The following is a 15690-nucleotide window of genomic DNA, read 5'->3' on the forward strand; positions in this document are numbered from 1 at the left end:
TCATTAAAAATGTTATAACAAAATATTAGTGTATAACAATTACCCAATTCCTCTTCCATTGTGACTCCTGCGTTATGACTGGAAACTCCAAGAACTCTGTTGAAGAGTATTGAAAATGCACTACCCCAGACACCTGAAAAAAAGCAAATATTTTTAAAGACCATCTGTTTCATTCATCTACTTCAATTTAAAGGGATTGAATTGGCTTTGTAAATATTTTCATTATTTATTATGATTAGGACCAAAAACAAATCTGTATAAAATGTGTATTTTTTCAGTCAGGTAAATACAATATACTGTATATTAATAGTTTGTGATCATATTTTAGCTAGCAGGTAGAAGTCAAATCTTTCCTTATAATTTGGCTCTGTCCAAGGCTTTTAGTCTGACAAAGTGACTCTCGAGTCTGTGTTTTGGTGTATACATAAGCCAGTGAAGTAAAATATTCTTTAGACTTGATAGTTTAGATTATTTTTTTTCTGTGCTGCTCATCTCTTTTTAATTGTTTTTTTTGTTTTCTGATCTTTTATATTTAATAATGCTGAGAGAAAAATCAAATGTAAGTAATTTTAAGGGTACTGTAAGGAGTAGAGATGTGGAAGCACTAGTTTGTACAGGGCATGTAATATCAGTGATCTTTAGCTGTCTCGTGTAATCTGTCTCCAGTCTATGACTGTCTCCTGCAGCATGTCTCCAGTAGGGATGGGCTGCATGTTCGAGTCGCACATAGGTTCAACTCGAACATAGCCTGTTCTAGCAGTCTCCAACAAATCCTTTAGCAAGCTCGCAGTCTCTAAAAATCTCCTGTTGCATGTATACAGTTCCTCATATCTTTCTGTAGCATTACATTCAGTAAATATTACTGTATGTGTGGCTTTTTGGTGATGTTAGGGTCTGCAGTTGAGGCCCCTTATATCAAGAAAGATGAACACCACTGAGATAACCCATAGTGCTTTGTTTTTACAAAACAAAGGTTGTATAAATATAGTAAACTGACATAAAACATCAGTCTAAAAATTTAAAACAATTGAGGCACAAAGCAATTATTGTTTACCTTTAACGTTATAATGGATTCAGTATCAGACAAAACTTATGTTAGGATCTATGAATTAATGGGGAGAGGGGGTTATTTTCTTTTTTTGATATGTTAATTGATTTTATGTTTTAAAAAATGTTCACACTTTTATGCTTTCATAATGAGGTTAGATCCAAGCCTGGGGTGTATACTGTTGTCTCGTACATCAGACTGTTGTGCAACCTGGATGAATTGGAAGCAATTATATCAGGCCTATTGCTAGATTACACTGATATCTGAAAAATCCAAGCTGGAAATTAGCCTGGTCATCCAGATCTATTTGCCATGGGCTAGGTATCTGGGAACTCAGATGCTGAGATTGTAGTCTTGAGGCTGCACATTTCATCAGGAAGTAATGATTATCTCTCCCTGTCAATTAAAAAACACAAATTAAGGTGGCTTTGGGTACCAACTGGCAAGTCTATGCTACATGGCCAATTGCAAGGGTTAGTTCAAAGACACAAGTGTCTTAAAAAACATTCATCGTTTCTCAGGGTCGCTAAAGCCGCAAGTGGCTCACTGCATCTACCTAAAAATACATACTGTACATATACATATTGTTTAATCAGATAATATATCTTGCTCGATAACTACTTAAAAAAATCTTTACATTTATAATGAATATCCTAGCTGCTCCTGTTTACAAAACACTTTGTAAACAGGCCCCCCTTAGGTAGTAGGCAAGGAATAAAACAATGCATGCTGTGCAGTACCCCTCCACACTGCCCAGTGTTTAGTGATGCTGGGCATTATATACACTATGCATGCATGCTCCATAGAGGTGACTGGGATAGGGGAGCTGCCTTCATCTCTATGGAGCATATAGTTGCACCTGTACAGTAGAGTATAAGAGCTGGGAAAAAACTAAATGTAAACACTGTCCAGCCACTGCCACGTAGTGTAGTGGGGTACTGCACTGCAACCAGTGTCTGATTTATTTTGTCTACTACCTAAGGGTGTGAGGGTACACATAGAGTTTTATAAATAAAGGTACAGTGGCCCTTTAAATACTACATTCACAAATAATTTGAATACATATTAAAGACTTATTTTATCCAGGTAAACAATCTTTTTTATTACCTTATTATAATTGAATATACTCACCCATTAGAAAATTTAGTGGATATTCTTCGTATTTCTTAATAACAGCTCCCATATAAAACTTGCTTCCAAAAATCTCAGGTGGCATAAATGTACCATACTTTGCCATTCCTATTTCATAGGGGGTAAATTCCACCCAGTCTGCAAGCAAAACAGTAGTACAAAGTCAGTATTCCCTTTAAAGATCAACTTAACCTAAATCAAGCATCGAATGACATAGAATTGTTTTTATTTAGGTGCAGAAAAATAAAATGTAGCATAAAAAAGTAAAAATTAATAAATGTACTGAGGACGGGTCCAATAGCACGTCCTTTAGTACATTTACTAGACAGAAAGCAATAGTGTAAAATATATTAAACAAAATAGTTTGCGCTGGAAGTAGGTATGTCGGCACCAGCCGCAACAGTATATTTGTATAGATGTAAAATGGAAGGCTTGTATAAGGCACCTCCCTGAAATAGTTTTTTTTAGGTTGGGATCTCTGATATTATATTTTTTCAATTTCATGCAATGCATCATGGCCTTTCCTATTTCTCTGCATGTCATATGTCATCTATCAAAAAGCATGGTGACAATTTCAAGCATATGGGATATGCCAGAAACACAAAGGTGACAAATATCTGGAGTACCAGCATTTTTCCTGCTGGATCATTTCCTACCAGTTTGCTTTGATAAGCCAACACACCCTGCTCCTGCCTCGCTAGTTAAAAATAGAAAAAGACATGCTTAATTGAACTGTGTATAATGCTTAAGGACCTGCCAGCTGAGAGGGCAGCCTAAACCGAAAACTAGAAGCTGGTGTGATCAACAATGTCATGGCGAGTAACAAAAGCTCTGGATATGAATGATGTACCTTACATGTATTTCCACACTAATTTTTTAATTTAATTTGGAAAGTACTTTTACTGGCAACATTTAGTGACTTCACACGCTTCTTAAAACAATACGTTTTTCGGTGTTCTATAAATTTACTACTACTATTTAATTTTTAAACACCAAAATTATAATTGTTTGTTTAATTTTAAACAAATTTAAATGATTAGTTTTCTTGACTTAATTGCACACATTGATAAATGTGCAGCAATTTAGGAACATTTGCATGACTGATCTTCAACCTAACAATATAACAACATAACTGGAATCTTTATGTAGGATTATGATCAAAATGTATTATCTTGTTTAGATTTGATCATAATGCATTGTTTTCCACATATATTAGGAGTGCATATAATAAACCAGCTATTACAAATTAATAACTGGAGTTATAGATTAAAAAAAAAAAAGTCCTATATGCCCTTGTATTTTTTTTACAATTACCATAATTTTTTTATATAGTGACAACATATTCCGCAGCACTGTACAATCGTTTAGACAAGAAAGGTAAGAAACACTGACAAGCATCATTGGCATACAGAAACAGTAGGTGAGGAGGACCCTGCCCAAACGGGCTTATAATCTGAGAGGAAAGGGACCAAAGACACTGTGGTGGGGAAGGGGAGACTACAGATGTATACTAAATAAAATGGGAGGAATTTGGGAGTACTGTAAACGGGAGCAGATAAGCTTCTCTAAAGGGTTGCGTTTTGAGGGATTTTTTAAAGTCTTGTAGAGATGGTGAGAGCCTGATATGGCGTGAGAGAGAATTCCATAAGGTGGGGGCAGCCCTGGTGAGGTCCTGTATACGAGAGTTAGGTGTGCGGGTAAGTGGGCAGGATAGTCTCAGGTCATTAGTGAAACGAAGGGGCTGATTTGGAGTATATCTTCTAATTAGGGATGAAATGTAGGTCAGTGCACATTTATGCAGAGCTTTGTAGGTAAGGCTGAGAAGTTTGAAATGTATCCTAAAAGAAACAGGAAGCCAGTGCCGAGATTGACAGAGGGGTGACGTATGAGAGTAGCAAGAGGTAAGGTAGAGGAGTCTGGCTGAAGCGCTCCTGATGGATTGAAGGGGGGAAATCTGGACATGCTTCCGGCCAATGAGAAGAAGGTTGCAGTAGTCAAGTCTGGAAATGCTTAGCACATGGACAAGCATATTGGTGGTTTCCTCAGTGAGAAAAGGTTGCATTTGAGAGTTGTTTTTTAGATGAAAACGACACAATTTAGTGATATACTGAATGTGAGTGGAAAAGGAGAGGTCATAGTCAAAAAGCATGAAAGAACTTCTACAACAGCAATTACTGGTTTTGAAGAAAAACAGTAAATTTACCGTTTAAAACTGAACTTGTGTAAATCGGATTTGGGTTTGGCCATTCAAAATACTGTACGAGTCTGAGTTCTTAATGCTGTTGCACTTTTTAAGTAAAACTTGTGATAAACTTTTTTTGTGATTTTATAGAAAAAAATAGTTATGGTTATCGGTTATCAAATGTAACCACCTCAAATGTATAAATACATAAAAGGTCAATATAAAGAGCTTGGAGTCAAATTATTCACGTTAAGGTCACTGCAAAAGGACAAGGGGGCAGTCTCTGCGTCTGGAGGAAAAGAGGTTTAACCTTTGCATATGGAAAGGATTCTTCACAGATAGAGCTGTGAAAATGTGGAATAGACTCCCCCAGGAGCTAGTTCTAGCTAGCTCAGTTAATTGTTTAAAAAAATATCTGGATGTATTCTAAATGCACAAAATATTACTGGATATTGAGTTCTATTAAGCATCAGAGATTGTTGATCCAGGGAATATCCGATTGCCTTATGGGATCAGGAAGAAATTTTTTTCCCCTGTTGGAGCAAATTGAACCGTGCTTCATAGGGTTTTTTTCCCTTCCTCTGGATCAACAGGGGGTAGCTGTGGGCATATCATTCAGTTTAGGCTTTTCTTCTATTTTTTTTGTCTCCGTATCTCTATAGGTTGAACTCGAAGGACTTATTCTTTTTTAAACCTGACTAACTATGTAACTATGTAAATGTCGCCAGTATCCCCTTCCAACAGGAATGCAGCTCAGAGGGGGTATACATTTGTAGTATTCTTTGATTTAAATAATGCAATATTTTTTAGTGATTTTACTGATTTTTCTTGTTATTTTAATAGTTGGAAAACATATTACAAAGATCTAAAGCACAAATCAGTATGTTTTCTTTAATTCAAGTCTGAAATCAGCAAACAGAATATATAACTTACTAAACAGTGTTTTGCATGTTGAGTAATTTTAAATATCAGCAAGAAGAGGTCAGTGTTAAAGCACCTTTACACAACGAATGGCGTTGGCCATGCATTCATTATCTTGAACAGGTGCTCTATAAAAATGCAAGCTTTCTTTAGGTGAACTTGGATGTTTGTGCCTATGGAGAGCAAAAGGGAAGTGCTGCAGGCACTGGCTATTCTCAGATACACAAATCGCGATCAGCCAGAAAAATCTGCCCTGGTTGATTAATTCTTCCCCTGAGAAGGCTCGGCCTGAAGACATCAAAAAAGGCTGACTGAATGTTTCCTGGTGTGGCTATAACCAGCTAGACTGCTCAATGCTTCTCTTGTTGTTTGTGCTGCTTATCTCAAGGGAAACAAAAACAATTGTAGCTGTATTTCTAACATGACTGAATGGTGGGTGTCTGTCTGCCACCAAAGACATGACCCCATCTAGCTGAAAATGTTACGTGTAGCTTTTACTTCTGTACTCATCACATTTTTGCGATACACTTTTATTATTCCAGTCACCCTGGTCGTAAAACATACCACCCTATTTTAAAACCAAGAAGATCCGTCATTGAAAAAAAGAGCCAGAATGTAAAACATTAGGTAAATCTTGTTCTTTGCATTCTTCATTTTTATTAGGCATTTAGTCAGACACTTGCTAGCCGACACACTCCTAGCTTAGTTTGCAGTCATTTGTGGAAGACGTCAGAACAAAATGTTTTCATAAATTATTCATGTAAACAACTCCTTCCTGCTTACGTCTGTAAGTGAATTAAGTCAAAGTGCATGAAGTCAAGGGCTAATAGCATACGAGAGATCCCTAATAGACATTTATAGGACCAGGTAGTTAAAGGAATTTTTCAAACACTTTGGAAGTTAAGGAGTTAGGGCACTAAATCAAGAGAATAGTTTTTACTATTTCTTCAGTTTATTATTCAAATCCAGGAAGTAGGCATGCCATGACCTAATGGCAGACAAAGTACACCTGTCATGAAATAAATATGCAGGCAGCCATTGCTGACCTTCTTCTGAAAATGCCAGAACCACTTTACCACTTCTGAGTCACAGCAACAAGAAAGCAGGGCATTTAAGTCCGTAAAAAGTCAGAATTCCTCATCTCAATACTTCTGGACGGGTATCCATTTTGCTGTTAATACTAATCCAAACAACCATCAGCACAGGGCTATTGTTCACTATGGAATAAACCCCAAAACCCAGCATGGGAGGTGCAGGAATTCTAATGTTATGTGCAACTTTTCTTCCTCTTTGGAGATGCTTACTAATGGTAAATAGCTTACACCGGGACATGGGGCAGGAGTTCCTGGTGTTTGCCAGAGCTGTACACATAGAGCAATAGGATACACATGCAGAAGTAATTTGTATAGCTGCAGGTGCAAATTACTTGTTCCAGGGATTTGTGGCAGCTCAGTTCTGCTTTAATCAATCAAGCAACATGCTGCAGCAGTCAGCAGTACTGCACGATTTTGCACTACACGTGGGTGCTGTGTCTTAGAGCTATGTCACAATGCCAATTCTGCCACCGGTGAAGAACTGGCATTTTACCTAATGGATGTTACTCTTATACTACTTGAAATGATGAAGAATCTCTAGCATAAGGACAAAAACAGAGCTGCATCTTGCTGGTTTGAGCAGTGAGAGAATTATGTCATAGGAGAAGGTGAGTAGATTCTTTGTGATTTTATTGGTGGTGTGTTGTCACAAAAACAGAATCACTAATGTGACAAGGGCCCTTATGCTGTCTATTGCATCAAATCCCATATGTACTCTCAGACACACAGCACATTTTTTGTGATAATATTATATAAAAAGCACACAAAATTGTGTCAGGAACCAGTAATGTATTCCTAAACAGCTAGTAAGTTATTGTCTGTTTTGCTGGGTATTTAGCAGTGTGTGTACTGGGCAATGTAATTGGGTCATTATACAGGAGAGACAATGGGGGGTGAAACACACTTTTTCAATGTAGAGTGTTGCAGTGACATGAGCCACCACAATGCATGTTAACACACATTACGTGCATTTTAAATAGCACCCCAAGCGACTAAGGCGACACAGCTCTGAAACACATGCAGTGCACCACCACACATGGTAACACACTACTGTGCAATCCATGAGAAAAATGCTGCATGTCTATTTTTTGTCTGTTCTCGTGTGTTAGCATCCCATTCACAATGAATGGGCTTCCTTAACTCAGTACACAATAACACATGACTAAAGAATGGTAAAGTGTGAAAGGGCCCTTAGCTTGCAGTACATACTGCCTGTGGTCCCTACTGCCAGTCTGTTGCCAGACCATCTGAGATTTCTGTGGAAATTTCAATATGCTGAGTGAACAAGGGGAAAGCAAGTATAGCCTGCTTAAAGACCCTCCAATAAAGTGTATCTAATAATTTGTCCAGAACCAGAAAAAGCCAATTAGGTCATATCCTGTATCACATTGTTTTTCATTAATATCACAAAAATGAAATAGTTGGGTATATCGGCATGAAGAGATCAGGCTGACATTACTTGCTCGTGGACTTGACTTGTCTGGCTTGCTTGTGACCACCAAGCAAATTGGTCTGTGGGCAAGCTATGATTCTGACTGTCCAGATGTAAAAGTAAAGTTGTTCAGGATAATTTTACACATAGACATGCCATTAGCAGGAATGCATGTATGACCTAGTATTATCCCAAGCCTACTAAGTCCAGACATGTTGATGAATCTTTCTGGGAGGTTAATATGAACCTTTTTCCTGATGACCATTAATGTATGCATCTATTGATAAAAAAGGAGTGTACATTTCTAATGTGTACCTAAAATGTTTTGAAAACAGGAAAACAAGATACAAAACAATCAAAATCTATTTAATTTTATCAAAGGGGCTTACATATTCTGCATATCAGAATATGGAAAGGGTCACTCTTCAAATAAAAAAAAAATGATTTACCATTAAAATACTTGTCAACACAGTATACAGGTTAAACACGACATTCTATTTTTACAGAAGCGAACCAAAGATTTACCAGCAAACATCAGCTCTGATACATCCGGCTTCACATGAAGACACGTGAACAACGGCATTGGGCACTGACCATCACATATTTTCTCCTGCATGCTACTTAACTTGCTGTTCATTCTCTGCAAGTAGATTATTTAAGGATTCATGAAAAAGCAAAAATGAAAAAGCAAAACCCAGAAATTATGCACAATACATAAATGTTTAACTCTGTTATATTCCAGCCAGTAATAAAGTATAGTTAAAGCATGTTTAGTTCAGTCAAGCGAAGGACACAATAATTAGTATCACAATAACACATGTGTTTCTAGTCATCTATTGGGCTATATCTTGGAGGGATTGGTAGTGACATTTACGGGGTTATTCACAAAGCTGCCAAAAGGCAGCCGAGTGAATAACCGAGCCATAGTGAAGTGAGCTGAATAACGTTCGGCTATTTCACTACGGCTCAGTATGGCTGATTTCAGCCGTACATCAGCTGAAATCAGCCATACTGTACATCGGCTGCACTTCGGTCAGCCGAACATGCTCTGCTGGTTCGACTGAGCCGAAGTGCAGAAGGACTTCAACTCAGCATATCCAACATCTGGAGAAAAGAGCTAACTTACTGCCGCTCTCCCCTATTCACATAAAGGCCGAACGGCAGTGAGTGAATAGCCGAATGCCGCTGAACTCGGCTCGCCTATTCTGTTCGGTACCTCAATGGTACTGAGCAGAATAGCAAATCAATGAAAATAGTAAAAAAAAAAGGAGTTGAAAAAATAATTTTAGAATGTGAATAAATTGAAAAATAAAAGATTACAAAAAACAATTGGGCGGAGCTAGCAGTGGCAGCTAGCTCCGCCCAACTGTTTCCTATTGGCCGGGACCTGCTAGAGTCTTCTAGCAGGTCCCGGCCAATGAAAAAAACTGGGCGGAGCCAGTCGTGAGATCACAGCTGGCTCCGCCCAGCTGTCATTTGTGGAGCAAAAGGCCCGCCTTCAGCAGGCCGTTCGCCCTGCTTTGGCTGACACTTTGGCTCATTTGAGCGCAAGCAAAGCTACGGCTGGATCCTTTGGCAGCTTTGTGAATAGACCCCTTAATCTACATGCAACTATAGTACAAAAAGTAGTAATTACAGGGAATTGGTGAGGTTTTGTTGAAAAATGGATGTAACTGTTTGTAACTAATTAGTTTGTAACTAATAATGGATGTAACTGTTTGTAACTAATTAGGCTTGTGGGACATCACAGACTGGGTTTAAAGTCATGACTTGAGATTTAAAGCCAGGCAAGCATCTACATACACAGATGAAATATATACTGTATATGAGAGCTGTATTAACTGGTAAAGGATTTGTATTTCTTCTCTAGTTCTGGGATTTACACAGCTCTGTCACAGCATATTCCTTCCTGTCAAGGGAGGGGACCTGATCGTTCTCTGCTCCAGTTTCACTGTTAGTTTTTTCACTGTAAGTTTTACTTACAGGTCTCCTCCCCATCCTGTGATTGGAAAGTTAATGGAAAAGCAGCACGTTAAGGAGCGCTGTCACTCTGCTCTTTCTTCCAGTCAGGATGCTCCTTGTTAGAATATGGCAGCACAACTGACTGCCTTTATGTGACCAGTCTGAGCTCTGCTGTACAAAGGACTGTGAGAGGCTGGCACCAAGACAAATTTAGGCACTTACTGTACATTAATTGCATAAAAACATTATTAAAAAACATTTAATCATATTGTAATGATTACACAGCTGCATTAATGTGCATCTTTTATATTCCTAGAGCTTTAGTTGAGTAGTATAATACAGAGCAACTTCTCTCCCACATTCATCCAGTATATGTTCAAAGCTGGTAATTTCAACAACAGTAATATAATACTACATCTTACTAAAACTGGATTTTTGTACTTACCATAAAATCAATTTCCTGTAGTTTATTGAGGGACACGGGAATTCAGATACTGTTGCGTTAAACCGCCTACATGAAGATTTGAAAACTGGCAAAAAAAACACAACAGTGACCAGCGTGGTATAACCCCTCCTACTCACAACATGCCTCAGTTTGTTGGAAAAGCAGTACCAAGAGCATGACTAGAGACAAAGTATGGTGGACCCAGTTCCCTCAATGAACTTCAAGAAGTTGATTTTATGGTGAAAACAAAGTCCTGCTTTACTTAGCGTTCATTGAGGGACACAGGAATCTAGAGACTGTTGGGATGTCCAAAAGCAGTCCAAGTGAGGAATGAGCAAAAACAACAAAACACTAAAAGGCCCACAAAAGACCAATAGAACTGGGGACTGCCAGCAGCTCAATGAGTATCATGAACGACCTTACTTGATAGATGCTTCTGATAAAATCTAAGAGTCTGGAGGCCACTAAAGCCACAGACAGATCAGATAAGGATTCTGCAGTGGAGGGTGTGGAAGCATGGTTATGGCCTCGGTGGTCAGAGTCAGCAGCTAAAGTAGCAATTTGGCCCATAAAATCTTGCAATGACTGCGAGGCAATCTGAAAGAGGGACCACACCCAACTAAGCCAAGGAAGACTCTGGGGATGGCATAGGCTCAAGCAGAGGACAATATTTCAGGCTTTCAGTGTCAAGCCCTTCAGGGGTGTACTCCAGGCAGCATTGGAACCTTTGGTGGATTGAAAGATGGAGGCACCTGGGGCAGAGATACTGTTCCCCATATATCTATAATCTCTCAAGTTGTACTGAAAGGCAGATTACAACATTGCTCAAGGTACAATGTTAAGCCTTGAATACTCATGAACCAGCTGCTGGTAGCAGAAGGGGGTTTAGATTGCCAAAGGTTATCAGGACACTGTAGGTGGGCAGTAGAGACAAACTGAGGATAGATCAACGTGTCACTTGCAGTCAGGAGCAGCAGTGGGAAGTTGTTCCTCTAAGCTGAATGGCGAGAAAGAGATTACAGAGCACAAGTGACACTCCACCCAGTGGATGATGCCAACGCTCAGACCCTCAGCATTAACTCCCTCCACAGTGAATTGGTGCTCAGACCACATGGCCGACTCACAATGTGAGTTTTGAGAGACTGGACCACAGCTATGCCATGGCGCTGGACCCGGAAAACCCTCTGGGGCTAAATAACCAGTACACTCAGGTTTGTAAAGTGCCAAGTGCAGAGTCCAGTGCCTGAAAGTCACATTCTAGGCGAGCCCCACACTCATCTAGTCTAATGGGCCAGAGTATGGCCTCCAAAACCAGTGATGAAAAGCTGCCGATCCAGATAGCTGTGTATAGAGACCAGCTCAGCAGCTTGGACAAAAATATTTGTTGAAGAAAAAATAAATGCGATTGAAAAAAATAGCTAGCAAAAAGAAAGATGAGACTTTTCTTAAAAAGATGGCCATTCTGATAGGACACTAGCAAAAAACTGAGAAATGCTGGGAGTAGGAGGGGTTATATGGGTTATACTGATCTGGTCACTTTTTTTTGTCTGCCAGTGTCCAAATCCTCCTGTAGATGACAGTATATCCCAACAGTCTCAAAATGCCTGTGTTCCTCAAGAAACACTTACGAAAGCTTTGTTTTTTTTTTAATAGTATGTCTAGTTCAGGTCACAGTATTTTGGATTTTTTCTCTGATGTAATACAAAGAAAGAATATAAAAGATTGGTACGATTGTACTCAGCAACCTTATTCTTTTAAATGCCTCTAAAATTGCTGTGGAAATAGCTGTGTCCAGGAAAGGTGTTCTGACCTATTTCTGACTATTCGGCAGGTTGATGGCTATTACTGATATTGTAAATCATTAACATAGATTTTCTTTGTCCATGGAGCTATTCAGTTGACAATTTATTTGTGTATTGTTCCCACTTTCGGCGATTGTTCAAGGCAGTCTTATTTTTTAAGCATGACTTGACAGGGAAAAATGCAGTCTTTTCTCAGTCATCTACTGCCACCTTATTAACTACCTAGGGATAATAGTAAAGACAGTCAAACTTTTATTGTTGGAACTCAATATGTCAATAAACTATGTTTACGATACAATAAACCTTATCAGGCTACATTTTCACTAAAACTTGATAGAACAGAATAAAAACGAACTATACTGTGAATTAGATCAATTTACCATGTTGAGCAAAAAATAATGTACCCACAGGTTTCTCAGTTCTGTTCTAATCCTAAACTCTGAACGATATAACATTGTCGCCCCATAATCAAGTATATTGAGTTTGTTACAAGCCTGTTATTGGAGCTGAAGCTTTCTCCCCCTGCACTAGGGAACTGCTTTTGGTTATTATTTGGTTAATATTTTTTTGGCCTGTTTTATCTTTTACAATGTTTTCTTCAGCAACACAACTGTTTGCAAAAAGGCCAGTGCCTTATTAAAGAAAAAAATGCAGATCACATTTGTGTACTGTAAACTGGAAAATTCCACTTATAATTCTAGCCCCATTCTCCTTCACAATATTTTCTTGCTCATTCTTTCTTGGTAATCCTGCACCATTAATCTAATGCAGATATAATGGTGTAATGATACTGGGTTTTACCTACAAGTGGAACTATAAAAAAAATGAAGATTTTATACTCACAATAAAAAAAAATTTTTTCACATTTTGTGAGGGACAAAAGATTTATTGAAATTTGGGTTATTATACTGCTGCCTACAGAAGGATTTGTACATTAGCAAACAAAAAAGTGACCAGCCTAGTATAACCCCTCCCAGCATGCCTCAGCTTTTCAAAGCAGTGCCAATAAAAAGACCAAAAAACAGAGGGTTTGTACCGGATTATTAAAATCATGTTTCATTTTTTCTACAATGAGGGACAAAGGATTTAGTGACATTTGTGAGGGTTGGGCAACACAGCAAACAAAACACTAACAAGCCCAACTCAAAACAAACTGGGGACTGCCTTCAGCTCAAAGAGTTTCCTGAAGAATGTTAAACCCACGGTTGGCATCAGAAGAGGCTTGAACATCCACTGGTAAAAAATAGGGAACATGTAAACAGAAGACCAGGTGTCGGCCTTGCCAATCTGGTAAAAAGTTGCCTGGTGCCAAAAAGCCCTCACAGATCTAGTAGAGCATGCCTTGACAGGAAAGGATGGAACTAAATCCTTAAGATCATAAGCTTGAATGATGACCTAAACAGTTTGCAAGCAGATATCACCGCTACAATTCCCATTCAGGGCTCCAACTATATGAGAACCTCCTGGGTTTGGGTAAATGAGCTCGCCCTCACTCCAACTAGTCTAGTAGCAAGAACGGTATTGCACAATATGGGTACTGCCGATCAATAACTTAATTGACATACCTGTATCCCTGTACACTGATAAACCCCACCATACAGCCACACACCTCTAATGCATTTCACCACACAGGTTTAATAATAGATGTAATGGCAGTAATGGGGAGAGATCTTTATGTACATCCCTAATTAAGGCAACAAGCCTCGGTGATCAGATAAACCCCCATCCTAGAAAAATCTCTGTTATACATTCAATCCTTATGGTGGCTGCGGTGTCTGCAAATCAGTTTTCACCGATAGATTTAAAATGTAGCCAAATAAGTAATAGATCTCTTTCGGGTATATACAAAGTAACCAGGAACTTAGATGTGTCAAAATAAACAAAGGCAACAAAACATGTGTAGATTCCAATTACATGCTAGTTCCTATGATATAAGATTTATAATCCATATATCTTAATCCGGATAAAAGGGGTTGATCTTTAAGAGCCCATGAGCTTTTGCCAGGAGTCTGATAAGGTCGGAATACCAGATCTGTCTCGGCCAATTCAAAGCTTTGAGTACCACTACAATGCCCTTCATCTCAATCCTGCAGAAAAAGGAAGGTTATGTAGGGCAGTAAAGGCATGGATCAGGTTGTACTGATCCTATGGAGCCACCAGAGTAACTTTTTCTACCAGAGGATCACTGATCCTGGAGATAATCCTATCCAGATTGTTGTTGAATCTGGAGGCCAGGATGTTCAATTCCATCATCCCCCACATATTGCACAGGTTCTGGAATACTTCTACATGTAGGGACCAGTCCCTTGTGTTCAGGCGCTCCCAGCTGAGGATCTCAGACAATTGTCCACACCTTTGATGTGAATGGTGGACAAGGCTGGAACATAAAGTCTTGCCCAGGAAATAATCTTTTCGTCTTCTCTTGCTGAGCAAAGACTACTGGTTCCTCAGGGATGGTTGATGTTACCTGCTGCCGTGGCATTGTTCAACTGGATTCTGATTGGTAGACCCTCCAATCAAGAAGTCCAGCATTGTAGATACAACCAAATAGCTGGAAGCGCTTAAATGTTGAGCGGGAGTCAAGATTCCTCCAGCATCCAAGTCCCTTGCATTGCCAGGTTGTCTAGGTTTCCTTCCCAGCTTGTGAATCCATTATGAGGATCTTCCAAGGGATCAGAAGGAAGGATTTCCCCAAGTTGCTGGATTCCTGAGTCACCAGGCCAGAGACTACCTGGTCTTTAATGTCAGGTGAATCAGTAAAGCACTGCACCAAAACTGCCTCAAAAGAGGCTACCATCAGCCCCATGACTGTCATGCAAAAGAGAAAAGTTAGTTGACTCTTATACAGAACAGAGTTTGGCAACAGAACTTTCAAAATTTTTCTTGTGGAAAAAAAATTATGTGTCCAGGATCAGACCCAAATACTCTAAGTTGGCTCTAATGCAGTGTTCAACTGAACCTTTTTAAGTCCTGAACTGTCTGCTAAACATGCTAGTCACTGTCTCTGCTGACTGTTCCCCTAACAGGAGGTTGTATAGATATCCCACAATGGGGATTCCTTGGGCTTGTAGTAAGGCTAGCACAGGGGCTAGAACCTTGGTAAAGACAGAGCAAATGGTATGGCCATGAACTTGCAATGCTGAAGACCCACAGCAAAGTGAATAAATCCCTGATGTGCTGGAAAAATAACAGCATGCAAATACGTGTTCTTGATTTCTACAGAGGCCCAAAATCTCCCTGATGAAGAGAGGCGATAACAGACCTGGTGGAAAATGTTTGGTAGTGCAGGGCTGTTGGCATTAACTCTAAACGCTCCACAAATAAAGAATTAGTGCTACTTAAAGCTGGATCCATTCCCATGAGTTTTGTCCATTACCCTAAGGTTTGGCAGACTAACATCATGGCCATTAGAAGTTGCAATACAGGGCCAGCAAGGGAAAATAGTTTGTTTGGAGAGTGTCTCAAGCAATTTGTCCATAGATTGCTTAAAAACTGGCATATCCTCTACAGAGATTGTCAGAGCTTTTAGGATGGGACACTGCTGGATCTACTGCGGGAAGAGCCTATTTCCAAAAAAGGGCCTCCTCAAATGGATATTGGACCTCAAAACATTTGGGAGATATAAACAGTCATCAGGAGTTTTCCAGTCAGCATACAAAACTTCTGGAAATAG

At 39.2% G+C, this 15690-nt stretch overlaps 1 protein-coding gene across 1 annotated transcript in view; it reads right to left on the bottom strand.

The window, feature by feature from the left end:
* PLA2G4A (phospholipase A2 group IVA) overlaps positions 1-15690 on the bottom strand; it is a 115552-nt gene that overhangs the window by 31617 nt on the left and 68245 nt on the right. Inside the window, exons 10-12 of the mRNA XM_018570481.1 lie at positions 8334-8448; positions 2180-2317; positions 44-133 (exon numbers count right to left, since the gene is read on the bottom strand). Of these exons, the coding sequence (XP_018425983.1) occupies positions 44-133; positions 2180-2317; positions 8334-8448 (343 nt within the window). The remainder of the gene's footprint in view (positions 1-43; positions 134-2179; positions 2318-8333; positions 8449-15690) is intronic.

Source organism: Nanorana parkeri, unplaced genomic scaffold (assembly GCF_000935625.1).
Source record: "Nanorana parkeri isolate BGI_ZX_2015 unplaced genomic scaffold, ASM93562v1 scaffold1540, whole genome shotgun sequence".
Lineage (NCBI taxonomy): Eukaryota > Metazoa > Chordata > Amphibia > Anura > Dicroglossidae > Nanorana > Nanorana parkeri.